Genomic DNA, 27,744 nt, shown 5'->3' with positions numbered 1-27,744 from the left:
AATGCTTGGCAGGCCAGATCCAGACCCCAGGCCTGATTTTGCTCATCCCTGCCTTATAGTAATATAAATAACAGGTAACATTTAAAACCCACGTTTATAACAAGTGAGTTATAGAAATAGCGTTCTGCTTTCTAGAGACCTTCGTCTTTCAGGCATCCAACACAGTTGCTTTTGTAGTGTTTCCTGTTTTCCCTCTGAACCTACAGTTGTCAGCCCTGTCTTATTACTTCACTCATAGAGCCAAATTTGCCAATACATTCCAACTTGATATCTGTTCTGAAGTGCAGAGCTTAACCAGCTACTTATTCTGGATGTATAACTGCTCTGCATTTCTGGAATAGCACAAAAGAACCTACATGGCCCTGGAGAATCTTACTCTGTGTGAAGTCTGAGGCTTTAATTGTTTAGTGAGCCCCACACTGATGCAGCAGATTCACCCTCATTGCCATATTTAGCTTGCCATATAGTCAAACTAAGCATAAATAGGAAGTATATATGTATAAATGTATTTTAAATGTATGCTTGTATATTTTTAAAATATCTTCTGGATTTTATTTTATGAAAGATTTATAATCATCTAGAGGACATAAAGTGAACTTCCAACAGAATAAACAAGCATTTTCTCATTAATATATTTGTTAAAAGTAAATAAAAGTTACAACACCGCATTTTTCCCTTTACAGGGCGCACACATGTTTCAACCGCTTGGATCTCCCGCCCTACCCATCTTATTCTATGCTGTATGAAAAGCTGTTGACAGCTGTTGAAGAAACTAGCACCTTTGGACTTGAGTGAGGGAATTCAGGTATTTCTGGTATTTTCCTGGATGAAGATGTCACTTTCTTTCCCCACCGTCGTATGATCTTGGTTTTCCATGTTTTTATTTTTGAAAAACAAAAATCAGGATTGACAAAAGCTGTGCATGAAGATCTGCCTCCCTCTAAGAACTAACCTTCATGCTTTCATCCTCAGTTTCCAATGGACTGCTAGCCTGTATGCAATAGAAAAACAATTGTCTCAAGGTTTCTGTATATCTCCACGTACCTCCATTAATAATAATGAAAATATGAATGCAAGTTATGTTACACTTGACCAAATGTTGATAAATGTTTACTTCCACCTACATTGATTAAAAAATAAATAACCTCGTCAACCATTCCAAGCTTCTATATGCCTGTGTCTTCTAAACAAATCCACAGTTCATCTTTCTTCTTACCAGTTGTATTCAGTCCTGGGAGGTGGTCAAGCATTTATTTCATCCATCTGTGTTTTTACTGTACATATCGTCCATCATAGAGATACCTATGAACAAAACTGAAATTTTTATATATGGACTCAAGATCCACATCAACCACATCAGCTGGAACCAGCCCAGACATATGGTGCGAATAAGACATTAAAAAAAAACCTGTAATGCAATGCAAAGTATTTTAGCGATTGCTATGGATAGTAACTTGCCAGTACTGGAAAGAACTTTCACTTCAGACATATTGGGAAAGGCCTCTCTATTGTAATGTTTACCACACAAGAAGCACAAATTTGTGCACATTCAAGAAGGATGTCTCATGTAGCAAAAAGGACAAGGATCCTTTGCCTAAATATTGTACATGACAAAGAAAAGGGGACTAAGAAATGTTCTACTCTTGTTAATATCTTTGGGTTCTGTTTACTGATTCTTTGTTAACTGGTGTTTAAAACACTCCCTTACAAATGAGAAGTATAGACAATCCCATTCCCTATATCAGAAGCCATTTATTTCTTGTCAGGCAGGGTTAACTTCTGGTTGTTATTGGGGAGGGTTGGTTTTTTTTGTTTGTTTTGTTTTTCCCTTTCCTTTATTGTCAAATGCAAACCTCCAGAATCTCAGAACTGGTTGTGCACAGGCAAAGTTCTACTAAATCTGAAGCTGCAGTGAGATTTGTAGCAATTCTTGGAGTGAAATCTGCATGCCTCATTGGGTACCACTGAATTAAAGGTCCAGCTCTTTTCTGGTACCTAGTTGAGGCATCAAATTCTTTAATTTTGCGTCCTTCACCTTCCAGATCCAAAGCCAGAAAAGGCAAGGCACCCAGTTGCATGCTTTTTTGTTATGGGTATTGCTGAGGCCATTATAATCAAGCCCACAACACTGGTTGGCTCCTACATTTAACCTTTGCTGACCTCATTTTCCAAAACTAACTGTGGATTGAAAGTGTTTGTCTTAACTGGGAAAATAGGAAGTAGTGCTTTATTTCTAAGCACTCTAGTGTAAAAAAATACACATAACCAAACATAAGTGAAATACAGAGGATAATTGATATGAGCAATAGCTCAAATGAAATAGATGGCAGTCAGATACCACACCCATCTGTGCCTCTGTTACTATACTCATTGTGTTGTTATGCTTCAGAAAACTGTCAAGTTCATAGACTAATTCAACCGTCAACACATTCTGTTCTTATAAATCTACCCTTCAAAGAATATAGTCAGGCCCAGCCTTTCCATGAGTTTTTACTGACCATCATATTTACTATTAATACATTAATGTGTTTTCTAATCATTTTGAATGATTTTCTTCTTTATTTGCAAGTTAGTGCTGTACTTATCTTAAGAGTGACAGGTAATGTGCTTCGAAGCAGAAATACTATATTTTGGTGTAATCAACATATTAATTTTTAAGTGCTCCATTAATTCTACTTCACTAATATTTGATGGCCACTTAATAGTATTTTATTGGGTGTTTCATTTAATGTATGTTAGTTAGTTAGTTAGTTAGTTAGTTAGTTAATTAGTTAGTTAGTTAGTTAGTTATTTGATGATAGTCACTGAGGACCCAACTATAGATCAGGATGTTTTGTGTTGGGCCCTGTACACTTGTGTAAAAACACAGTGCCTGTCCCAAAGAGCTCTTCATTACATAGTCATATACTGTGGATGTTAGTTTTGAGAATAATTATGTAACCTGTTTCTTTATGCATCTGTACCATCAGGATGAATTATGTGAGAGTGCGTTATTCCAGGATTTTCACAAAAGCTCTGACTCTCATGCTGCAGTGTCCTCAGCAACCTCAACCCTATTCAAAGGGAGCATCTCATAGTTTGGGTCCCAAAGGCCAAGATTCCTGTTTTATCCCTGATAGAATCATTACAAAATGGCATATGTTCTGTTTAACACTGATACAGGAAAACAATCAAAGACAGATATCCAGCTAGTTGGTCCAAGGTTCACCAAAGAAAACTGTACATCAAGAGCTGTCTCACTAATATAAAGCGGGAGGGTAAAATTGCAGTCTTTAGATAACTGTATAGTTAGAATTTTTTAAATATTTCAAAGCTGTATTTTATTAAAAAAACTATTTTTTGTATCATAATGAAAGATATTTGTATTTGCACAGACAGCGTATAACTTCAGACTGAAACAAGAAACTGCTTCTGAAGTTTTTCTTCAGATCAGGTTTGATATGGGCCATATGCTAAGGTTAGAATAGGTTGTTGGCATCCTCATACTTGGCAGTTATCATGTCAAGCAACTTGGTATTGCAGATTAAGAAAATATATGGCATGATCATCTCTTTTTTTTCTACAAGTATCACAATCTCTGGCAAAAAAAACTCCAGGAAGTGCACAGCATGGAAATATTAAAATAAAAAAGCTGTTTTCTCAGATGATTCTGATGGAATCAAAATGGAAATACTCTGCATATTCATGCATCAAAAATAATAGTGAGGGAAATCAAATGACTCTCTTTCTGCATGTCCTCGTAACCCTTTTACAGATGCTCTTGCTAGATTTGTCACCAAAACATTGAAACTGTGGAAAAGAAAACACTATACTTTCCCTTTTTTCCCTTCAGAATCTTCAGCTGATGCTATCCTTTTAATTCCCATCTCTTGATAAAGTCCTACTCAAGTAAATTTCACATATTCATGTCTTTGGAATATCATTTTTATGATGGTTTGCATAGTTAACATCTCACAACAGGAACACTTATTCATTCTATCTTTTCCATTTATTGATCTTTAAAAACACACACAGACACACACAAGAGGAACCGTTTTCCCATGTTCTTCAATTCAAATTCCATTACTTATCTTTATATGAGAGAATTCTGCTCTCTCGTAGGTCTGCATATGCATCATAATCATTTTGATTATTCATGAGACTCATTTATTCTCAGCCCTTTCTCGGGAAGAAATAGAGGGTTTTCGACAGGAAGACTGTTGTGAAGCATATTAAAGATGTACAGAACAATCATAACACATTCAATTTCCTTCATCCTAATTCCCTTCTTAAAACATTGTGTTCTGACATTAAGATAGACAAGATATCAGTATTGATAGACAGATTCTAGGCTTTAAGAAGAAAACAATACAAAAACTGTGTTGTAAAGACAGTCTTGGAAAGAGTGAAAAACAATAACTAACTGATTGGGTCTCAGAATGTTATTTTGTTTTTGTTGTTTTTCTAAAACTCTGCTGAGTTGTTAGCGGTAAAAGCATGAAGAAATATAGTCCAAAACTTGCTTACCAGCTGCTCTCAGGTAGTCCTATTGACTTCAGCAGAATTGCTCATATGAGTAAGTTAGCCAGGTTTTGAGCCAGCAGGAGTACAGCTGCATTTCACTGTTTGAAGGTACTAAATCTGATCATTACTAATTCAGTAGTTTCAGTTTGCAGTGGTTCACACAAGCCTTTTATTCAGGCCCATGCAGGTGTGCACCCCAGGTGACTGCCTTCTAGCGACTGGGGTCCAAGGGCATCACAAAACTGAAAGCAAATAGGACAGGCTACATTTAGTTTTACATAGAAACCACAAGTTTTATAAAGTTATGATGAGAAAATATATTTGTTCCCCAGTTTGCTCAATTGCATATGAAATTTCAATGAACTGTGGTCGAATTGTGAATCTGAAACCTAATCTGAAACCTAGACGGTTTTGGTTTTTTCAGGTTTCATCATAACAACTGTTTGACATAGCCCAGTTGGAAACAGTTGGAGATTGAAATCATCACACCAGGTTGGGTAGGGAGTAGAGAAAAGAACATAATTTGAAAGAGTCAGTTAAGACCTTTGAACAAAAAAATGTTTTAATTATTTTCATATGTGAATATATACTTGAATAGTAGACATAAACTGGTACGTTAAATTCATCTCTGGCGTTAATCCTGCTGATGTGCATGGGGTTCCAGCAAGATGACTTTGGCTTTAGAATTCTTTGATGAATTTATGTTGAAATCATGAATGTCCACTTGGTTTTCAAAGCAACATATGAACAGGGCTTCCCAGTGAAGAGTAAACACTTTCAGTCACATGCAGACCGACAAACCTTTCTACAACAAATGTGGTGCTTACTTTATTATCATTCTTGCTGTACCTCAGAGTTTATTATTAAAAATGACTGCAATATACTACAAATCTGGGATAGGTTTTCCAGCTATCACAATGTCCAAAAAATTGGATTGTTACTTTTTCTCTAGTGAGTAATGTAGTCCCTTTGTTCAAGTAGACAGATGCTTGTAGCTAGTAAGTACTAGGTATAGTAAATATTGTACCATTAGCCAAATTCCCTGCAGCTTCCAATTTATCTAAAGGAAATGTCTATTATTGTTTTGTTAAAGACTTCATACAAGTCAATGGCAGTAAAAGTCCTCATTATTGGACTGATTTTGCTTATATTGACAGAAAAATGTCACATGATACTCAGGCTGCGCTTTCTATTCAATCATATCACTATACAGGAATGTCAATAAAATCACTTTGTTATGGCATCGTGTGTACTATTTATTAAAAATATTTTCTTTTGTGCAAGATGAATGTTATTATAATGGGGTAAATTCATACCTGCTGGAGCTCCATTGATGTGAGGAGCTGTGTTTGTATGCACCATCATTGGCACTGGACATATGTCTGCATTGCACAGTCTCTCAAGGCTTGTGTCTTATCTCAGGCTACATCTACACTACAACCAGGATCAACAGAGTGGAGACTGAAGCACCAGCAGTCAATTTAGTGGATCTAGTGAAGAGCTGTCAAATCGACTGCATATCACAATCCAGTCAATCTTTGTACTCTATCCCTGATGAGAACAGTAAAATAAGTGGATGGAATAGTGTCTCCTGTTGACCCTGCATGGTGTAGATTTGACCTAAAGGTAAGTTGATTCCAACTATGTTATTCACATAGCTGGAGTTGTGTACCTTAGGTCAACTTACTGCAGAAGTGTAGACCTGTCCTCAGATTCCCACATACACAGAACCAAAAAGAGTAACTACAAAAATAATGGGGAGGAGAGGGAAGGTTAGCTTCAGTTTCAGTGTCCTTAGGCATGTGTGCTGGAGTGTATGCAGATAGGGCCCCATATTGCAAGCCTGATCCCAGCCTGCTAGTACAAATGTTTGTTTTATTTGTTAGAAAGTATGCTGAGAAATATGATGACAAACTGCATATCCTTGTATATGTCTCTCTCCTAAGTATACATGACTACTGTATTTTATATAGCTAGCTCTATGTGATTCTTCACCAATTCACCACCAATCTTTAGCTAAATCAGTATAAATTATCTAAAGAGCACGTTTTGTAAAACTATCATACTTGGATAACAGTTTTTCAGGAATGGAGTATTGGAATGTTCTGTGAGATTTTGAATATAAGTTGTGATTTGATATTAGTATTTTTTTTCACAACTCTGTTACTTATTAGTGTTTTTGTATTTCTAGAACATTGCCAAAGACAAGCCTGGAAAAACACAGCTTTTCTAATCAATCTGCTTTCTCTCTGAAAATAAGCCTCATAATTGATGATGAAATCAAGTCACCTCTTGAGCCACAGGATTTACTTTACTTGATCAGACCACCACTCTATTGAATCCAGCATCCAGCTTCTGGTTGTGATCTGTATCTGATGTTGAAGAGGAATCTGATACCCTTATTTCATTCCCAAATGCAGTTATATTATACATGGGAAGAGAATTTCCTTGCTAAGTCCTTCAGCCATCAACTTAGGCAATGAAGAATAAGTTTCAGAGGACAGCCATTTTAATCTGTTCAAGCAAAAACAATGAAGAGTACTGTGGCACTTTAAAGACTAACAAATTTATTTGGGCATAATCTTTTGTGAGATGGAACCCACTTTGTGAGATGCAGAATATGAAGAATAAGATTTTATTATATTTTGGAAATTGAATTAGATCAGTGGTTCTCTAATTATTCCTCAGGCCCACTTTAGGAAAGTCGCTAGCTGGCCCATGCCAGTTTGTTTACCTAATGGGTCTGTTCCATAGTGAATCGGAGTAAATGAGAGCTATGAGGCTCCATGGCTACAGACCCTTTAGGTAAACAAACTGGCAGGGGCCTGCTGTCAGCATTCTTGAAGCAAGCCCATGGAACAGGTTGAAAACCACTGAGATGACTATAAATTCAAAGAAACATGCTTTTGAGGTTTAAAAAAATAAAATTACATGGAATGCATTTTAGACTGAAATAATTTTTCCACCCAGTCTTATACTATAAAGGTATGTCTACACTTGCACCTTAGTTCAAACTAGGGATGCAAATGTAGATGACCGAAATTGCTAATGAAGCGGGAATTTAAATATCCCATGCTTCATTAGCATAATCTCGCCTGCACGCTATTCCGCTCACCAGCTGATTCAAACCAGGAAGTGTGCTCTTGTTCGAACCCCCTGGTTCAAACTAACATTACTCCTCATTATTTCGAACAAGGGAGGAAGTGTAGACGTACCCTAAGGGAATAGTCCACGTGTTTCCTCTGAATTAAAATACTATACTTACTTTTATATGTGGTCCTATTCAACCATGCTCAGATCTTTAATAACAGATATTTAGTGCAAACGATTAAAACAATTTTTGTTGTATTTACCTGCAGCACACAGATTCTGAGTTATAACTGCTGCAAAATAGCAATCCATTTCCACATATTGGAAGAGTCCCAGGAAAGAATGTTCGTAAATCTTTCTACAGAGATCTTAGTCACCTACCTGTTCCACAAATGAGTCAGTTCAAACATTGTGCCAAATGAGTGGCAGTTTAAATAAAAGCATCCAGTCAGATCAAATAATAACTTAGGGTATGTCTACACTACCACCCTAGTTCGAACTAGGGTGGTAATGTAGGCATACCGCACTTGCAAATGAAGCCCGGGATTTGAATTTCCCGGGCTTCATTTGCATAAGCCGGCCGGCGCCATTTTTAAATGCCGGCGTGTAGCCGCGCGGCACGGGCTAGATAGTTAGAACTAGCAAGCCATTCCGAACTATCTGTACGCCTCGTGGAACGAGGTGTACAGATAGTTCGGAATGGCTTGCTAGTTCGAACTATCTAGCCCGTGCCGCGTGTAGCCGCGCGGCACGGGGTTCGAACAAGCCGGCATTTAAAAATGGCGCCGGCCGGCTTATGCAAATGAAGCCCGGGAAATTCAAATCCCGGGCTTCATTTGCAAGTGAGGTATGCCTACATTACCCCGCTAGTTCGAACTAGCGGGGTAGTGTAGACATACCCTTGGGAAACTTGCAGAAATGGTGAAAACATATGCCTTGTGCTGCTATGTGAATTTTTGTTTAAACAGCAAAGTGGATGTGAAGACTGAAGAAGACTGCAGTTGTAGCTGATAAGAAAACTAGCTTGTCTGATGTCCTCAGACTGAATCAGATTAATTTCAACTAAAAAATTTGTGGAGCTGATTTTCAGAGGTGATGAGCACCTCCAGCTCCACCTGAATTCAGTGGGAGATTTGGGACTCGGTTCCTTGAAAAGTGAGGCCTTACATGGTGACAAGATGAATTCAGGAGTACATGGCTGATACACCTCAGATTAGGAAAATGACAGTACTGTATGTTAATTTAGAATAAATTAAAGGAAACATTTCTTCATATAGCAAGTAGCCAGACTGTAAAATTTACAGTTGCAGAAGACCTGGTGTTACATACAGTGCTATCACTAGATTAAAGAAAAAAATTGTATTAACATTTGAATATCATGCTGAGTTAACTGATCACCATATTGGTTAAAGAAAGATTTTTTTTTCAAACACAGTTCAATTATATTCAATGTTGGGAAGAGGAGGATACTCTCCTCTGAAGAATTAAGGTACCAGACTGAAAGGCCTGGAAAGATCTCAGGCAAATACTATGTTCTTATACAACATTGCTTGATCACTTCTTAAGGGCACAACTGAAAATAAACTTTCACTTCAGTGCATGCAGACATAAATAAAAAAGGACATTCTCCTAAACAAAGCCTAAGAGGCATTATCCTCCACTTCACCTCATTCTGTATAGCTTGCAGGCCAAGTGCAGCTCATAAAAAAAGAATTAATTCCTAGAACATCCAACGCTGAAAGGAAAAAATGTTGACTAAGGCACAAATGATTTCAGCAGAAATGAATGTTTGTCGTGCTATTTGAATGTAATTAAGCATAACAAGAGCTTTCCTCTAAATTGTATGTGGCTGAATACCAACACAGCCAAAAAGAGAGAGAGGAATCATACACATACTTTCTCACTGTGCAGTAACTGTGGTCAATATATATATATATATCAATTGGCTAGCTTCTAAATGGACAGAATTATGGTCACTAAGGCTAAAATTTGCTCCTCTGAAGATGGACAGCACAAGGCTTATGCTACACTATAAGTCCCTTTTATTAATATTTAAGTGAAACTGAAGTGGTATATAGGCTTTATACTGGCCCTCTGCACAAGCATGAATTTTCCTTATATGCTAAATGTACAGTGCCACTATACATTCCCTTCTGATACTATACATACCCCTCTGATACCATACATTCCCTTGTATAATGATGCCTCAAATCTATCTTTCTGTTACTTTAAAACACTGAATTTCAATCAGCCTTCTTTGGGCCTTTCCTACTGTATGGAGGAGAAAGAGATAAAGTAAAGAACGGTGGGAATTTACTTATTAGGATGGATGATAAAACTTCATGAAACAAATTTAAGTTTTTTGAGGCTGTTTATCCAAACTGGAAAAAACAATCTATTTGTCTGTCTGTGTGCATGTATTGTAACATCTGTGACTACCTGTGTAAAACAGTAATATACAGGAAAAAAATGAACTTATGTATTATACTACAGTATATAGAACAAAAGTCCTTAAAGAGTCCACTGGATTTGTGAGAGAGCTATTATGGACCCCACTCCTCTTGGCAGGTACCAAATGAGGTAGCTGTATTTGTTTACCTACATTTTCCTTCCAGTTCCATTTAGAAAACACATATATTCACTTCCTTGTTTTGTGGTGTTCTGTGAACTACTAGGCAATTGCTGTTTTGGGTTGTTTTTTCACTCCACATATGGTTGCATTTAAATGACTGATGAATTGATAATTGTGTGTAGTATGCAACTGTTTAATTCTATAATGTATTTGAGATCTTTCAGGATGAAAGACAAAATATAAATAACAGATATGCTGATACTGATAAAAAACAATGGTGGCATATGAATTAAACCCAGTTGACTAAATAGTTTTGTGGGTATTTATTGCCCTAAAATACAATATATAATGTAATAACATCAGATATTTGGGAATAAAGTATAAATATTAGTGATCTGAATATCAAAGAATATGGTACAGACATATTCAACTCTTCTACTTGCTGCATCAAGAGTGAACAAAGTATGTCAACATGACTCACACTAGATCCTGCTGGCAACAGACATGTTGGCTCAGGCACCTGGACAAGGAAGGCAGGGAGGAATATACAATTCAATACTCTTTAGAAAACGAGCAATGTGGACACTGTCTGCTGTATGCAGCCCACCTTGGCCATATGTGTTGTAATGTTCACTCTTTAGCACTACCATTCAAGGGAGGATGCTTTCATATTCTGGAGTAGAATGCAGCCTCTTGTCTCCAGAAATTAGGTGAAATGAACATAGTACACTGATTCTTTCCTAGGCAACACTGGCTACCTATTAGCTTTCGGGTGCAATTGAAGGGGTTGATTTGAGATCTTCAGGAACTTAAATAGTCCGTCCAGGACATGGTTTTCTAGGAAACTGTAACCTATCTCTGTGAGAATAAATAAAAAGGGAACACATGGCAAGAATTAACCATTCATTTATAAACATTTGTGTTTTTGAGATAAAAGTATCCTGGGGAAATAACACCACACTGTCTTGATGTTAGTTAACACCCTAATGTGCACTTTCAACCTTAACAACTTCCTAGCTAAGTTAACTCCTAGTTTTTATTGTTTAATAATAGGAATCTGTCCCAATTACCATTTAGTCAGAATTCTTTGCAAGATGTGCACTGAAACTGTCAGTCTCTAACAAAGCTTTGCATTCTGTTAAATTCCAAAAATTATAAAATAATGGAAAATCATTTTAAAAATATTCATTTTGTATCTCTGACTCTCTATTTCCAAAACTACTCAGTCATCAGTCTGCTCACTCACCCTTCAATTATCATTGATCAATGACTGGGTGGTTTAGAATCCTTTCCTATATGTGGGGCTATTATCTCATTAATCTTTTTGGCTACAGGCCCTGGATATTGGCAGCAGGGTTGCCAACCCACAGAAATTAAATGTACGGACAAAATGCGAAAAATGTACAGACAGACAAATGTTTTTATGGACATATTTTTATACTATATTAAGACGACATAAATGGCCAAAAGTGAAAAGTAATCGTTGTCATTCATACATCACAAGAACAATGTGCTATTTAACTCACTTTCATTTAGTTAGTCATGGACCTGGAAGTTTTCCATTTTGTGATCGCACATCCGAACACTGACACTGTTAACCATAGATGATAACATAATGTGGATCACATTACGTCACCTCAACCATTGAGCTAAATAAACAACTAAAACGTCCAATTTCCACTGCTCTTCAGTAAAATGGCTGAAGCAGCACAGAGGAAATTTAATTGCTATAGAATAATTGCTGTTTTTTGAAATTTTATTGCACTTTTAAGAAATTTATGGACATCTACTTTTTTATGGGCTTTATGGACATATCCAATTTCAGATAATTTTTTACTGACTGTCGGTAAATATATTGATGGTTGGCAACCCTGATTGGCTGGCATTGCAAAGGGTGTGTCTGTCATTTAACAGAGAGAAATGCTTTAGCAGTATCTATTTTAAATAGCAGTGTCACAGAAGGTTTTTCTTCAAAATGTACCTAAAGCAAAACTATAGAACTTAGGGTTTGTTAGATAGGATAAAAATGTCCATTCCTTTAACTTCACCCAGTTGTACTCCATTTCTTACGCACTAGACAACTATTCTTCCCTCCAGAAGAGAACTCCAGTCTCCAAAGAACTTGACAGTGAACTGGGACTGCCTTCTCAAGTTAGAATGTATTTAGAAGCATATAAATCCCCTTTCCATGTGAGGCTAGTAGTCCCTCTAGTCCAGTGTCCTACAATATTTAGTCGCCAAAAAGCTTCACAAGAAAGTCCAAGAAACTCATAATGAATAATTATGGAATAGCCTGGCCATAGCAAAAATACCAGAAATCATTAGCTAATGGATGGATGAGGGTCATATGCCTTGTATGTTTACTATATATGTTCTCATTATCCATATCAATATCTGATTCTTTTTAAAAAGCATGTTAAATTCTTCATTTCAATGATGTGTGACTTTATTAAGTTATTCATGCATTGTGTAGTGAGGAAAAAAGTTTCTAGTAACATATTACCTTTCAATATAATTTGATGTTCCCCTGTCCTTGTCTTGTGAGGGTAAATAGAAGCACTCAAATTGTCTATGCCAATCAGTTTGATACATGTGTATCACATCTTTCTAAACAGTACTAATAATTTCAGTCATTAAGTGTATGGAAGTCTTTCCGTGATTCTAATATGTTTTTAAAATCTCTGGTACCCTTCTATTTCTGCTGAAACACATACTTCAGTTGGCTAAATCCAGTTTATGCCTGTACAGGATAGTTCTCTACCAGCAGAAGACTGATTGAGGTAGTTCTGCTGCCTCTGTCAAACTGTGGCATCTAAGAAAGAATGGAAATGGCCTGTACTCTATTTTGTCTATACACTTTTTGGGGCACCTTTTTCCTATTATGCATTTGTACAGTTCAAGTGAGACCTATACATGCTACTGTAATATAATTAATATTATTCTGCCTTACTCCAAGCATGCTAGAATCCATGTACACTGTGAGCTGCTTGAGTAGTATTAAAGAACTGCATGGGGAGTATTTGGTCTATTGACTGCAGTTTAACTTTCACTTATATAGCAGACATTATGTTGCTCCATTACAGTTCAAAACATTTACTATTATCATTGTGCAAAGAGGATGACATAGACTGGCTTATTTCTTTTCAACACAGTTCTGGCTTAATATTTTTGGCCATGACATAAGCCTTGTTTTTTATATACACACACGTGGAAGTCCCCACTCATGAGTGCACATTCTCTAGGTCTATGCAGCCTGGACTTTTCAATGTGGATCAGCATTTCAATGTTACCAGCTTTGATTCTATCACCAGCCTTGCAGTAGTTGGTACTTTGCCTTAAAGCCTCTGCACCTGGAGGCAGGAGATTTCTAGGTTTCATGTTTTCAAACCTTTCTTAGCAACCAATACAAATGTGCATGTTGTTATAGTTTTCAGTAAGGATGTTAAATATCGAGTAATTTACTATTCAAGTAATCAATAGGCACTTCTGCATTCCTCCTTTGAGCTCCAGTGGGGCTCTTGTACATTTCAAAGGAGGAATGCGGAACTCCCTGTGCAGCCCAGGGCCAGCGGGAAGTCCCGCTTACTCCAGGCTGTATGCGGGTGTCAGTTTTGAAATGTACAAGAGTCCTTAGCAGGAGCTCTTGTGCATTTCAAAGCAGAAGAGCCCTCATGGAGCCTGGGATCAGTGGGGGACTCAGAGTTCCCCACTGACCCTGAGCTCCATGCTGCGCTGCTTCTTTGAAATGCCAGGTGGAGCCTGGGATCAGCGGGGGACTCCTCAGCTGATTCCGGGCTCCGTGTGCCATTTCTGTGGAATCCGGAATCAGCTGTGTGGCGCTGTCCCTTTGAAATGCCTCCGCGGAGTTTCAAAGGGGCAGCGCCACACAGAAGCCAGGTACAGGCTCCATGGGGCACTGCCACTTTGAAGTACCCCCTTTTCTGCCTCTAAGTGACTAGTAGGAATTGCAAAGTGGCTGGTTTTAAACCAGACAGGCCAGTATTTGAACTTTCTGTTCAGGAAACAAAGTGAGAAAATATGAGAAAATATAAATGTCCGGTATTTTCTAAATAAAATGTAATGTAGATTGTGATGTAATTTCAACTGTGTCGGTATTTTTGTTGAAATCATCTGGCAACCCTATCCACTAGTCCTTAACATCCTTAGTTTTCAGCCTTGTGCTGTTTCAGTCAGTGGAGGATTTGGGGCAGTGGCTGTGCAGGGAGGGGGGGCCAGGGGCAAGGACATTTGCACAGGTGCAGTTAGCCGCACTGCGTCCCCCGCGCTTCAGCGCAGACGGGGCGGGTCACGCTGGGGAGGGGGGCACAGTCAGGCGCTGTTGTGCGCTACAGAGGCAGCCTGCACGCGAGCAGGACCGGGCAGCGGCAGATTTGCCCATTCGCTTCCACTGGCGGGACGGGACTGGATGAGCGCAGGCGCGGGAGGGACACGCGCATCAGGCGGGCGGGGGGAGAGAGCGAGAGAGTATACGACTCGCCCGCGCGCGCGGCCCAGTAGGTGGCGCCGTCAACCGCCACTTCAGCCCAAAAGTTGGGTTTTTTTTTTCGGCCTCGCGTCAGCCACGCCCCCTGTGGCAGAGGCGAGGCGGGGTCTGGCCGCGCCCCGCCCCCTCCCTTCGGAGCGGCGCGTGGCCCGACTGGCTGCTCCCAGAGCTGCCCGCGCGACGGTCCGGGTCGGCGGTTAGTTCGCGCCTCAGACGGTTCCCCCGCCACAGGCACGAGCGCTGCGCTCGCCTCCCTCCCCCATGAGCCCCGAGGAGAAGCCCCCGCCCAGCCGGGCCCCGCAGCCTCCCTGTGGCCGGGGCCGCCGACGGGGCGGCTTCCTGAGCGAGATCCGCACCGCCATCCGCACCGAGCCCTTCCAGGAGCGCTACAGCCTCAGCCCCGGCAGGGAGCTCGGCAGGTAAGCGGCGGGGCGCTCACCCCTTTTCCCGGGTATGGGGGCAGCCCCGCGCGCGGAGCCCGTCTCCCCCCCCCCCCGGCCTGTCAGGCAGCCTCGGGGTGACACGGGTCCTGGGCTCAGGTGCTGTCCGCCCTGCCCTGCCCGCGAGCTCCGGTGCAGGTGGGAAACGCTGCGCGCAGCCCAGTGCGGATGCCGCTCCGCCGTCGGCTCTGGTCAGTGCGGACAAGGGCGCGGCGTGGCAGGTGCTGTCCGTGCACGGGAGCCGCTCTGCCGCTGGCCGTGCCGGTTGCCCCCCCGATGCAGAACGGGGGGGGGAGCGGGGAGAGACGCGGGGGTTGCTGCTTCCCAACGAGATCCATTGCAGGGGCACAAGGGGAAAGAGACACTTTAAGCGCAAGCGCTAGTTAGAGCAGGGTGGCTTCCTCTTGCGCTTTTCTCCCCAGCGCGGGATTGTCACCCGTGGGAAAGACCAGAACTTCTGGTAACTTATTTTCTGGAAAGTGGCTCTTGGGGTGTGGCCCGCGTTTGTGGCTCAGCTCTCGTCATCTCAAGCTTCCTCATTGTACACACACATTGAACTTGGAGACGCTTGTCATGTTGAGAACAACGCTTCTGTCTGCAAGTTTTCCCACATCAGGATGTTGTTCATATATGATTACTGTGACTGCCCGAGATTAGAGAGAAGCTGCTTTCTCTTGTTTTAGCTTGCTTTGAATAGCACTTCGTTTTGTCAGTGACACGTTTGTCCCTCTCTATGAGCACTAATTCTTTTGTTTGCTTGAGTGTCTCACATATCAAAGGGAAGAAAAACACCTTATTGGGGCGGGAGTGGATAAATAGGGTTGTGAAATCTCAAAAATAGTGGACTGCAGGAGCTGTAAAGTACTCCATAAAAACTCTTAAAATGTCTAGATTTTAAGTTGATGTTGGCATTTTCACAAATATTCAGAAATGAGCTCAGCAAAATATAACTTTACTTAAATATATAGGAAAAAGATTTCTATATAGGCCTCTTTAATGTAGCAAAGAAAAATATAGTAAGATCCAGCAGCTGGATGCTGAAGCTAGGTAAATTGGGGCTACAGAAAATGCACAAATTTCAAGTAACATTAATTAACCATTGGAACAGTTTAACAAGGAATGTGTTGGGTTGTCCATTACAAAATGTTAAAATAATAAGTGTCTCTTTCCAGAAAGCATACTCTAGCTAAGGCAGGAGTGGGAAAATACCAGCCCACATGTTAGATCTGTCTGTTAGGATTAGCCCCTGGTAGGCTCCCACATCTTCATATTTACCTCTGCCACTGCAGGTACGGGGATCGCAGCTCCCGTTCACCCTGAATTACTGCAGTGATCTGGTTGGATAAAAATGATTTTTCAAAAAAAAGAAAAAATATTGGAGTTTTTTATTTAAATTTGCTGTTCTTAAAAATTCTGGGCTTTCAATTTCTGCTTCTCAGCAGACTAAAAAGTAACATGCAAATTAGGAATGTTAGTGTAACTAACTAACCATATAACTGATGAGCAGATGCTTATTGATGAATGGTATCATCTGTGCTTAGCTAGCTCCTGGGGAGGTGGCTTCACTGCGGCAGGGCAGCAGTGTCTCCTTCCCTGAAACAGAATTGGCAGTATTTGGTGGCCCCGCTTCCCAGGGAGGTGGCTTTCCTGCTCTCTGCGTTTAATCACTGAGATTTTTAGTGGTTACACGGTTACCTATTTAACTGACTTTTAACATCTCTAGTGCAAAGAAAGACACAAGTTAGATAGGATTGTTTCTGTTCTGTGCTTATGTGGTGGACCTAGGCCAACCACATCAAAGGAATTAGTTAAGACATTGTCTTAAAGACAGAGGCAGTACAGTATACTTCTGATAATCTGGAACCTTTGGGATTTAGGTGGTGCCGGATTATCAAATATGCTGGACTATCAGGAGGTACTATAATATATATATTTATTTTCAGAATATACTGTATATAAAGTGTTTTTTAACCCTTTCTATTGTAGCATAAGCACTGTCCAGCATCACACAATGCCAGTGGCAGACTGACTTGGTCCCACTCGGTTCAGCTGCTGCCTTGTAACTCATTTTTTACCGAAGCTCACTCACTAGGCTCTTGCCATTTTGATGCCAGATTATTGGGAGTGTCGTACAATTGGATGCCGGACTATTGGAGTTTTACTGTATATAGGAAATGACAGAGGCAGCATAGAAAGAAACAGTGGGATGGAGTGGAAAGAAAAGGGGAAGTCACTATTTAGCATGCATGTAACTTTCTGTATTTCCCCCACACTTTTGCCACAGAGGAACTGTCATGTCTTCTAGGTGTAAGAGACCCTCTATCTGGGAATATTTTGAGAGATTCATTTCTAGGGTAAAAAAAAGGAAAATATGTCAAATGTGAGCAGTGCAAGAAAATGATGCAGGTCCTACAAATTGGACCTCCCTAGTTTGGCATCTTCAGGACCTCACTGGTCCCAAAGGAGGGAGTTTTCCAGACCAAGGGAGGTCAGCCCCTCTTTTGACAGATTCCAGGGTCTCCCAGGGAGTGTCAGCAGATCACCAAGCTCCCTTGCTCTAAGCTAGTGTTTCTCAAACTGTGCTCCGCAAAGCCCCAGGGAAACTGGAAACATCGATAGGTACAACACATACAATCAGTGGACCACTGGGGCTCCGCATAAATTTTTACACATGTAAAGGGCTCCGTAGCCCAAAAAGTTTGAGAACCACTGCTCTAGGTCATTGGGCTCTGCGGACGGTCTCGGGACTCTCTGGTCCAACAACATCTGTGACGGATCACGGATGTTGCGGGACCAGAGAGGTTCAACCTGTAGTTGCAAAATGAAACATCATAAGGAAAACTGCTTGTTGCGAGAAAGTGTGGATATGAAGATGTGGATATAGCTGCGTGGATCAACTAGTTAGTAACTTAAATAGTTCAATTTGCAATGCATCATTCTTCAAGACTGTCTATGCGTTTTAGTATAAGTGTGATTTAACAAGTAAATTCCCAAGCTGTTTGATGCATTGGATGTTGCTAGAAAAAAAGTTTAGCTTGGCTAGTCTTTATGGCTTGTTTAATTAAATAGGTTCAGAATACGTCACTCAAGCATACAATACAGAAAGCTGCAGTAATATAAATCTGCAGTTGCCACTGAGTGGCATTTTCTTATTTTATTTACATGCCTCTTATTTTGGAACATCATGGTCACAGACCACAAAGGTGATGCCCTAAGTCTATTCCCTATTTTACTTTAACATAACCCAGTTTTTCCCAGAGAATATTTTATCATTTTACTTGTTTCCTCAAACGTAAGTACCAGGGAGTTCAGTGAGGCTTACTCCAAAATTAAGTGCACTCTAAGCACAATCACTCTCAACTTTTTGGTAACTTGATTTCAATCAGATTTTTTTGGTTATTGTGATTTAAATTAGGGATGTAAAATCCTGTTTAATCAGTTAACTGGTTAACCACTTAAATGAGAGTGGACGGGAGCTGGTCCATCTGGGCTAGAGTGCTGCGGCAGGCTGCTCTGGCCAGGAGAGGTCTGCTTTGGGTAGAGGCTGCTCTGGCTGGGCTGGAATGACCACCTCTCCAGGCCTGAAACTGGTTTCATAGGAGTGTCACAGTTATGGAACAGACACTGGCAATATTGACAGAGATAAGGGGTGAAAATTTGTTGGCGATTGGATTCATCACTTGAAAAGAAATTCCACATCTCTTGCCCTATAACAAATGAAAGAGTGGAGTGTGAGGAAATGCACTCCAGACAAATACTTGTCATGAATTAATTCTATAGCTAATTTTATGCATTTCCGTTCCTTTCAGACAGTCTTTTTTAAGTTTTCTAAAAGATGAATATGCTCATAGAAGTCACTATTAATACTGCATCCATAGTAGTGACAGAAGGTTTTGCACCTCACTTTGAGAAAGGATTACTTAAAGTAATGTCAGATTCTCTGCTGCTCCCTAGCAGAACCCATGACAACCTAAAGTGTGGGTAAACATATGATGTAAAGCATTCTTGCTTCATTTGCAATTACTTAAGTCTTTTTTTGTTTCCTTTCTGTAAGCCAAGATGTGTGCCAATTTTAATAATCCTAATGATGGTGATAGTGTGAAGAAGTGACTGTGGAGTTTTTAGTTATTTGTCTAACTAAATAATTTTTAGTCTGAAGTATGATTTTTTTTTTGAATTTGGAACATTGTGTGAAAACATGAACTGTAGACAAAAATAGTTTTTCTTTTAAACACGTACTTTTAAACATGGCATGTGGATGTCAGATTTTTTTAAACTTAATCGGTAATTTATTTCTTACCTAATATTCCTCCCATCTATTCATCTCTAAAGTTAATCACAATAACTTCCCTCTCAATCACATAATGCCCAGAATGAACTATCGTTTTCTCTTGGTTTGCTCTCTTATTACAGTATTTTTCACAGCAAAATCACTTGCTTTTCAAGAATTCCCTATTAAGAATTCAAAGTAAGACATTGAAGAAAGGGAAAATGAGGAGACTATAACTGGGAACTTGTCTGAACACTTGCTATTATAACACAATAATTATTATTTTTTTTAAACCTAGCTTTGTAAATCTCTCTAGAAGTACACATTTATATCAAATTTCATAATATTGAATCAGCTTCAGCTTAGATTGCCTAGCATGTTTTTTGCTGGACCTTTGCTCTGAAGTTGCCTCAAGCATGAGCCTTACTAGTTGCATAGTAACTAGTTTTTACTAGTTCTAAACGAGAGCTAAAAGGTTTTGATCTCTTAGTATCATTTGCCTTCTTGGATGAAGCCAACATTAAAAATGCAAGCCCATGAGAAATTATAATACCGGTAATTATAGGTATAATTAGGAATCTGCACAGGTTTTTCAGTCTTGTATAGCTAATTATTATGTTTGTAAACAATCTAAACTTCTATCTAACTTGACTTTTAAGTGCTGCATCAGTCCACTGTCTAGCTCAACTGTGCTGTACATGTATAGCCCACACTGTGTATTATTTTGTTTTGTGAATAGAATGTTTTGGTAAATCTGGCAGTACCAGTGTTTAGACTTCATCTTTGCTTTCAAAGCAGCTTTTGTATGCACTTCAGAGCACCTTCATGTGTTTCATGAAATCATTTTCATACTTCATATCTCTCTAAAACCAAGATAAAATATTTTTGGTTAAGAATTCAGTATGTACTAAATTGTCAGTGATATCGACTCTGTGGTAATTTGACAAAAATTACATACTGAGATTAAACAAATTGTGACTCCAGCAGTCAGTATTTAAGTCATAAGAATTAAAATTGCATGCTATTAAAGGGTCAGTCCAAAGTCAGTGGAAGTCGTTATATTGATTTCATTGGGTTTTAAGTCTGGCACAAATACTATTAGTCCATGCTAGGTTTGTTCCCACAAAGAACTAATTTCTTTTTGCTATAAAAGAACAATATCAGCATGGATTACAACTATTGACAACTGGAAATTAGTTTGCTGCAATATTTCATATTGTAAACAGTAGCATTCAAATTTGTCTAAATAATGTGTCATCATTTTTAACGCAACTGAGAGTCTTTTCCAGTGGCTTTCTAAGAAGACTTGCTGTCATTCATGTTTGGAATTTAAACTTGAGAGCACTTTTTACTTAACTGACTATATGTTTAAAATGTTATGACATTAGCTTTTTAAACAGAATCATTGTCCTTATGCAGCCTTATGATCCTCTTCGTGTTCACAGGGTAACCTTCCCTGCCTGTCCTATGGTTTTTGTTCTCCCTTTCCTTTCCCTCCCCATGCTTTTGACTCCCATATCAGAGTGCTTAGCATATTGGGCAGGGTTTTTTTGTGGCCTTGAGTGGCCAGTTCAAAAGGTGCTGTTTGACAATGATATTTTAAAGATAGATGTTGGTTTCAATCTTTTAAAATATTATTTGCAATGAATTGAAATACATTAATGTTATTTTGTAGTTGAGATCTTTTTGTTGTATGATCAAATTTATTTCTGGTTCTGTCAAATAGCTTTGCATTTCCTGACCCTCTGTTTTTTTTTTTTTTTTTAATTGTGGTGGTGATATGTGCTCCATACAACAGAGATTGGAAATATCCTGCTGACAGAATCTTTAAGTCCACCTCTTCCCACTTTCTCTTTGTGTTCCAAACTGAGGGCAAAAGGGTCACTTTCTCTTGCCTTTGGTCTGAAATGAAACCTCTTCAATGTCCATAGCATTAGCTAGATTCTGCATTTATTGGTGAGTCTGTCCCTACCTGAGCTCGCACACGCATGCTCGCTCTCTCTCTCTCTGTCTCACACTCGCAATGGGCGCTGGATTGGTAGATTTCTAATTGATCATGATATGAAGCCTCAGTCCAACCCAGGCCTGTCAGATACCCTCGTACATGAGTTGGAGGCCTCAAGAAGCACTGCTCCAAATCCAGTGGCCTCCAGCTCCAAAGTTTGTAGAAGTAGTGTCAGGGATTAGTCCAAACAAGCATGAGAAAGGTAGAAAGCACTCCCACAAGTGATAGAGACCGGGAGGAAGGAATTTCTTATCTAATAAGACAGCTTTTGTCCAACAATGTCCAAGTCAGGTGAGACTCTACAACTCAGTAGGAAGTTTCAGAAGCTCACGATGAGCATGGTACCATTCTCCTGGCTCTAAAGGGACACAGAAACCAATGATAAGTGCAAGAGCTGGACTGTCCACAATACAGATGAGGGAATAACAGAATTAGATACCTTCTATACTGAGGTACCAAAGCACCATGAAAAGGAGTTGTTGGTACTAAAGACTTTGATTAGATGACACTGCTGACACCATAGAAGATAACCCAGTCTGTTCACTAGCAATAGGTGATAACATGCATCATCCCCAAGGACACGATCATACATATGGATCTGGAATCCCCAGTTCTGTTGGAACCCATTCTGATCATAAGGTCTCCATGTTATCACTCCAGAGCATTCCAGGGTTAGAACAGCCCCTCTGCCTGTGGCAGGCCATGGGTGGGGGTGTGCTGCATCCCAGGTAACCAGTTGACTGGTTATCTGTTAACATCCCTACTTTATAGTCACTGTTCCAATTTCCATCTCATGCTCTTACTGGAGACTATCCAGATGATCCCATTGGGAATCCAAACAATCTACTACATCAGACAGAGCCACCAGTCCTGATGGAGATGAAGATTACAACACCAGATGTGGTGGTTGTACTAATCCCACCATCACTGCTTGGTGGTAACAGGCAACTTTAATTTTAACTGAAGATGATTGCAGTCATATTCTATATCCTTTTGGAGGAATTTCAGGACATTCTTCAACGTGCTTCCATTGAGGTGGCACTTTGTATTAATGAAGCCATATTAGAATTAGCCAAGACCATTTGTCACACTCCGGTCACTTGTGCCCCCACTTCAGAAAGAATGGAGAAGCATTTTTATTTGTATGCCCTGCTCCGAATTCCTTAGTAGAACAAGCTGTTACTGGAAGAAGTAGACCATGTCGGCCTGGATCTAACCCTTTGATAAGGAAGCTAAATATATGGACCTTTTAGGAAGAAAAAATATTTACTCGAGTGTTTCACATTGTATACTACCAAACCTTAAAGTCAGAATTTTGATCTTATTAATTATACTAAGTTTGAAGAATTCATTAATTCCCACAGGAGGATAGCCTACAATTCCAAATGCTAATTGAGAGTAAATTGCTAGCCAAATCATCCCTTTAAGATTCAGTTGATAGAAATTGCCATCAAGAAGGATGCTCTGTGATCATGATTTGGGTATTGTGGCTCCAGTCCTCCAGAATTCCCCAGGGTATCCAATCCATGGTGGAGGATAAAGCCTTTAAGGGGAAACTGTTTAGTGAGAGGACAGATGAGTTGCCACAGTTGTTGAAGGACTTAGAGGCAACCCTCTGCTCACTGGGCATCTATACTCCATCACCATAGAGAAAATAAGACACATCTTAGCTTTCCAAACAATGCCGAGCATCTTAACTTTTTTGTCAAAGGGGTTATGGGTCACTCAGGAAATATTAGAAGGTGCAATGTAGCAAACATAATGTGTCTCGTCTCTTCATGCCCCATCATCCTTCCAACCCTAGTCTGCTCCTTCTGATGGAACCTTCTAGAACTGCAAAAGAATCTCTCTGCCACATCTACTTGTTCAGGGATCTGGTACCCAATTCTAGAACAAATATATTTGGAAGCTTTGGTTCTGTATGTTAATTCTAGTCTCCAAAATAAAAAATAAAAAAATCCAAAACAGAGGCCCTCCTGCTATGTAGGGAAGCACTCTTCTGCTGCTGGGAGGAGACCCCACCCCTGCCCAGTACTAATTGGCTGAGGCAGAGCAGAACACGCCTCTCTCAACACCTGTGAAAAAAGCGGTATGCCCCAGCCCCCAGAGCTGCCACAGCCTGCCAGCCAGAGGTCCATAGCCTGCCATGGTTGGGAACCACTGACTTACACAATCACCCAGTTTTTTCAAACCTGGAACAATTTCTGAATGTCAAGTTATATCTGTTCAACATTTTATTCTTAAGTGCTGTATTGGACTCTCAAAAGCCTTTTTACCATAGGACAGATTTTTTTAAAGTATAGGCAGTTCCCGGGTTACGTACAAGATAGGGACTGTTGGTTTGTTCTTAAGTTGAATTTGTATGTAAGTCAGAACTGGTACATATTGTAGGGGAAACTCTAGCCAAACATTTCTCCAGAGCTCAGTTTTATTCTCCCACACCTCACTTCCCTCAGTCCTTTATTCTCAAGCTGAGGTGTCTGCTGAGAAAAGCTGCTCCGCATCTCCCTGGTCTGCTGGGGGGAAGCAGCTAGTGCGGGGTTGCCTCACCCCGTTTGTAAGTAGGGATCCGATGTATGTCGGATCCATGTAACCCGGGGACTGCCTGTAGTGCAGTGTATTTTAAACACTCAAATATTTCAGACTCAAAGTTAACCTCTTGAATCTCATGGCTACAACTAATGTGAATCTCTGTGAGCATCTCAGAATTAGTCCAATGCATCATAGGATGTGTGGCCAACAAGCCAACTCTCGATGACCTTCAAATGTTAGTGTTTAATTCGATGTTCTGGACTCGCTGATGTGGTAGGCAGTCAGACCTAAGGTCCTTAGAGATGTTCAGTTCAAATCCCTTCTATCAGTGTGAGGGTAGCTTCAGAAGACAATGGCTGGGAGGGGTTGGGTACATCTGAGTCATCCTACGTTTTGGGATCAGTAGGTTTCTCAGTAGAGGGGCTTGCACATAAACATATTGAAGATAAGAGAAACTTCATCTGGCCCTCACATTGTTTTTGCCTCACATATACAGGAAGGCTGTTTAAATAGCAACCCACAATATAGCCGCTAAGTTTTATACCAGCAAATGAGGGTGCTCACTTTGCTCAGCTACATACAAAATAAATCTTTTTATGGGACTAGTGCATTCTGTATGGCAATTTTAAATCTGGTGGCATTGCATTTAGCAGGAAATGACATAATTGCAGATCTTCTCAGCAGCAAGCAGCATTTTCTCAAATGCATGAATAATTCATGAAAGATCACTTGACTCTAAGTGTTTCTTGTTGGGATTGACCAGATGTGGATCTCTTTTGCTACAAAGTTCAACAGAGTGGCACCTCTCCTGCTGGGGAGTGGGAAGAGACAGTCAGTCCACCTTGGATTTTTCCTTCATTAAGGAAGGAGCCTTCTGTATACCTCCTGTTACCCTTTTTATTGATCCAAAAAGTGGTGAAGGTGATTAGTCAGGACAGGCAAAGATAATTCTGACTGCTCTGGCTTAGCCACATTACCAAGGACTTGTGGATCTGCTTCAGCTCTTTTCTGGTGTCTTCATATATAATCTTCCTTCTCAGCAAAAGAGAAGGATCTTTAATTCTAGATCCACAATTCCTTCATCTAACCTCTTGGGCGATCAGACATTGACTATCAATTCTCCAAGACTCATGCTCCTTGGTGCACAAGAATGCATTGCTTTGTTCTAGAAAACTATCTGTGTGTATTTTGTTATTGGAAAGGGTCCATATTCATGGCTTGAAAACAGGGAAAATCTAATTATTTTGTCTTGGCTTTCATATAATGAATTTTAGAATATTTAATATACTTAAAGGGGAGGCATTATCAAACTTGTCTTTGAAAGTTCTTTGGGAGCTATTTCAGTTTACTGAGTTTTGGTTGATGGTAGGTCACTGTTTGTGGATAATGAAAGTATAAAGTGTGTGAAGAGACCATCTACTATGTATTCCCCCTTTGAGGGAACTTATTACTCCTTGGGATCTTAATTTGGACTTATCTACACTTGTGAAACCAACTTTTGAATCCTTGAGTGTTTCTGTTCATTATTTAGCTCTTAAAATGGCATTCTTTGTTGCTATCCAATCAGTCCGAAGGATGAGTAAACCAAACCTTTTGATAGTTGACCCACCATTTGTCCCTTCATAAAGATAAGATGGGTTTGTAGACCCCCATTTAGGGATGTAATAGTGTAGTCGATTAACTGATTAATCAATAAGCAAAAATTTCAGATTAATGCTATAGAATACACGCATTTTCCCTCTCCCCCTGCCAGTAAATTTTTTAGCAGGCTGGCCAACAGTCTAGCTCAGTCCTGGCTCTCACCCGATTTGAGACCTACCTCTGCTGCAGCTCTGCATTTAAAGTGTATTAGGAGCCAGGCAGGCAGGCAGCCCGCCAAGCTCAGTTCTGGCTCACGCTGGGTCCAGGAGCTCACCCCCCTCCTCTCCTGGGACAGAGGCTGATGCCACCCTGCGCTGCTGCCTCTGTATCAGAAGTAGTGGCATGGGGTGACAGGCAGCAGGTCTGCGTAGTCAACTAGTAGCTTCCCTCCCCCTTGCAGCCTCTATCAGTAAAAGGCAGCAAGCGGGGATTAAGAAGGGGGTACTTCAAAGCGGCATTGCCACTTGAAGCCTGGAGCTAGACCCCAGGCTTCACATGGCGCTGCTGCTTAGGAACACTGCGTGCAGCCTGGGGCCAGCTATGGTGTCCCCAGACTGCACGTGGCATTTCAAAGCAGCAGTGCTGTGTGGAGCCAGGGATCAGCTGGGGATTCCCCCATTGACCTGGGGTTCTGTGTGCTGCTGCCTCTTTGAAACATTGCGGGGAGCCTAGCATCAGGCTCTCCACGGCCGTGCTTTTGCCTTTGAAGTATAGCAATAGCCTTTAGGGTTGTTGCTACACTTCAAAGGCGGAATCGCCCTGTTGACTAATTGAAGTCAATTAATCTGTCTGCCACTCTGGCATGACAAATGCAAAAATGGGGGCCCGCAAGAGCACCCCAAAACCTTGTCTTTACAGGCTTTGGTACAAAAACTTCCCCCCAAAATCCTAATACCTGGATTTTGGGAAATCCTCTGCCACCATCCAAGTAATTGTAAGAAAAGCAGGGAAAAGATTACTTGGGAAACCTCCTCCCTAAGGTAAAACTCTCCCCTGCCCCATCCTTCGTTTTGCTTGGAGTTGGGAAAACAGAGGAGACCCACAGACACATCTTCAAGGACACAAGAATCAACCAGAATTAATTAATTAGAAAAAAAAACTTTTATTATCAAAATAAGAGTACAGTTGCAAGCACCGTACATAGCTGGATGGGAAGAGCCACCAATTGATAAAGATTCTCGGGGAATCCCCTGGGTTAAAACTTAGTTACAAAGAAAGACCAAACACTTAACCAGCTCAGACATAGTTCCAAATTCCCAAAACAGGAAAACAACAAAACCTGACGGACTAGCTAAACTTTTCCCTACTTACTCATTGTAAGAAGTCAGTTCTTGGAGAGAGGAGTGTCTTCCATCTCCCTTAATACCTGGAAAAGAGGGAAAGATAAAGACTCTCTTGTTCCAGTTTGAAATTCCTACCTGCATTGTTATTGGCTGACCAGATACTTGACTAGGAACAGAGTTAACCCCTTAGTCATAAGGTCAGCACTCCTGATTATGACATAGTCGATATTTAACATCCTTAGGTCTGTGAGGGGTGCTGGTTTTTAAACTGGCTCCCCTTATGGACCAGCTCCCACCTGTCATCCCATGCTGCTGCTGCCTCTGATACAATGGCGAGGAGTGGCAGGGAGCTCCTGGGAAGTGGGACCGGAGCACATTGTCTGCCAGCCCCACCCTCAAGGACTATAGAATAGTCGAATAACTGATAAGAATTCATGAAGTTACTCTACTATTCAGTTAATCGATACTTAACATCCCTAACCCCATCCCAGTTTTTTGCCAGGAGTGGTTCCTAAGTTTCACATCGATTACATTTATTTGCTGGTAGTTTTCTCAAGGCTACTTACTAGTGAGAGTGCATTCAAAGTACCTAAAACAAATTCAAGAAGAGTACTTGCATATTATTGAGAGAACTAAAATCAGCATAAGACACAAATAATGTAAACAAGGATCTTACGAGGTTTCTAGATTAATTAAGCAACATTGTGGGAATATTACATGTTTGCAGAAAATTGTGCCCCTACAGTTGTACAATCTTAGAAGTGTGACACCATCTTTTGTGCACCTTGAGCAAGTTCCTGTTGCAGAGATTTTCAGGGCTACATCCTGAAAACATGCACTCTTGCTAAATATGTAGAGTTACTTGAAGAAACAAAGATCAGTTCAGGGTTTGAGATGGCTCTGC

General features: G+C 40.4%; 2 protein-coding genes across 2 annotated transcripts in view; both read left to right on the top strand.

Annotated features, from left to right (window-relative positions):
• The window catches only part of HECW1 (HECT, C2 and WW domain containing E3 ubiquitin protein ligase 1), a 334,425-nt gene extending 330,542 nt beyond the window's left edge, over window positions 1-3,883 (top strand). Inside the window, exon 30 of the mRNA XM_014574083.4 lies at window positions 684-3,883. Coding sequence (XP_014429569.1) covers window positions 684-795 — 112 coding nt within the window. The 3' untranslated portion in view covers window positions 796-3,883. The remainder of the gene's footprint in view (window positions 1-683) is intronic.
• Window positions 3,884-14,799: 10,916 nt separating this feature from the next.
• The window catches only part of STK17A (serine/threonine kinase 17a), a 43,713-nt gene continuing 30,768 nt past the window's right edge, over window positions 14,800-27,744 (top strand). Inside the window, exon 1 of the mRNA XM_006124107.5 lies at window positions 14,800-15,088. Within this exon, the coding sequence (XP_006124169.2) occupies window positions 14,931-15,088 (158 nt within the window). The 5' untranslated portion in view covers window positions 14,800-14,930. The remainder of the gene's footprint in view (window positions 15,089-27,744) is intronic.

The sequence above is a fragment of the Pelodiscus sinensis genome, chromosome 2 (genome assembly GCF_052426305.1).
Source record: "Pelodiscus sinensis isolate ZL-2025 chromosome 2, ASM5242630v1, whole genome shotgun sequence".
NCBI classification, from domain to species: domain Eukaryota; kingdom Metazoa; phylum Chordata; order Testudines; family Trionychidae; genus Pelodiscus; species Pelodiscus sinensis.
This window is presented reverse-complemented; position numbering and strand designations above follow the sequence as displayed.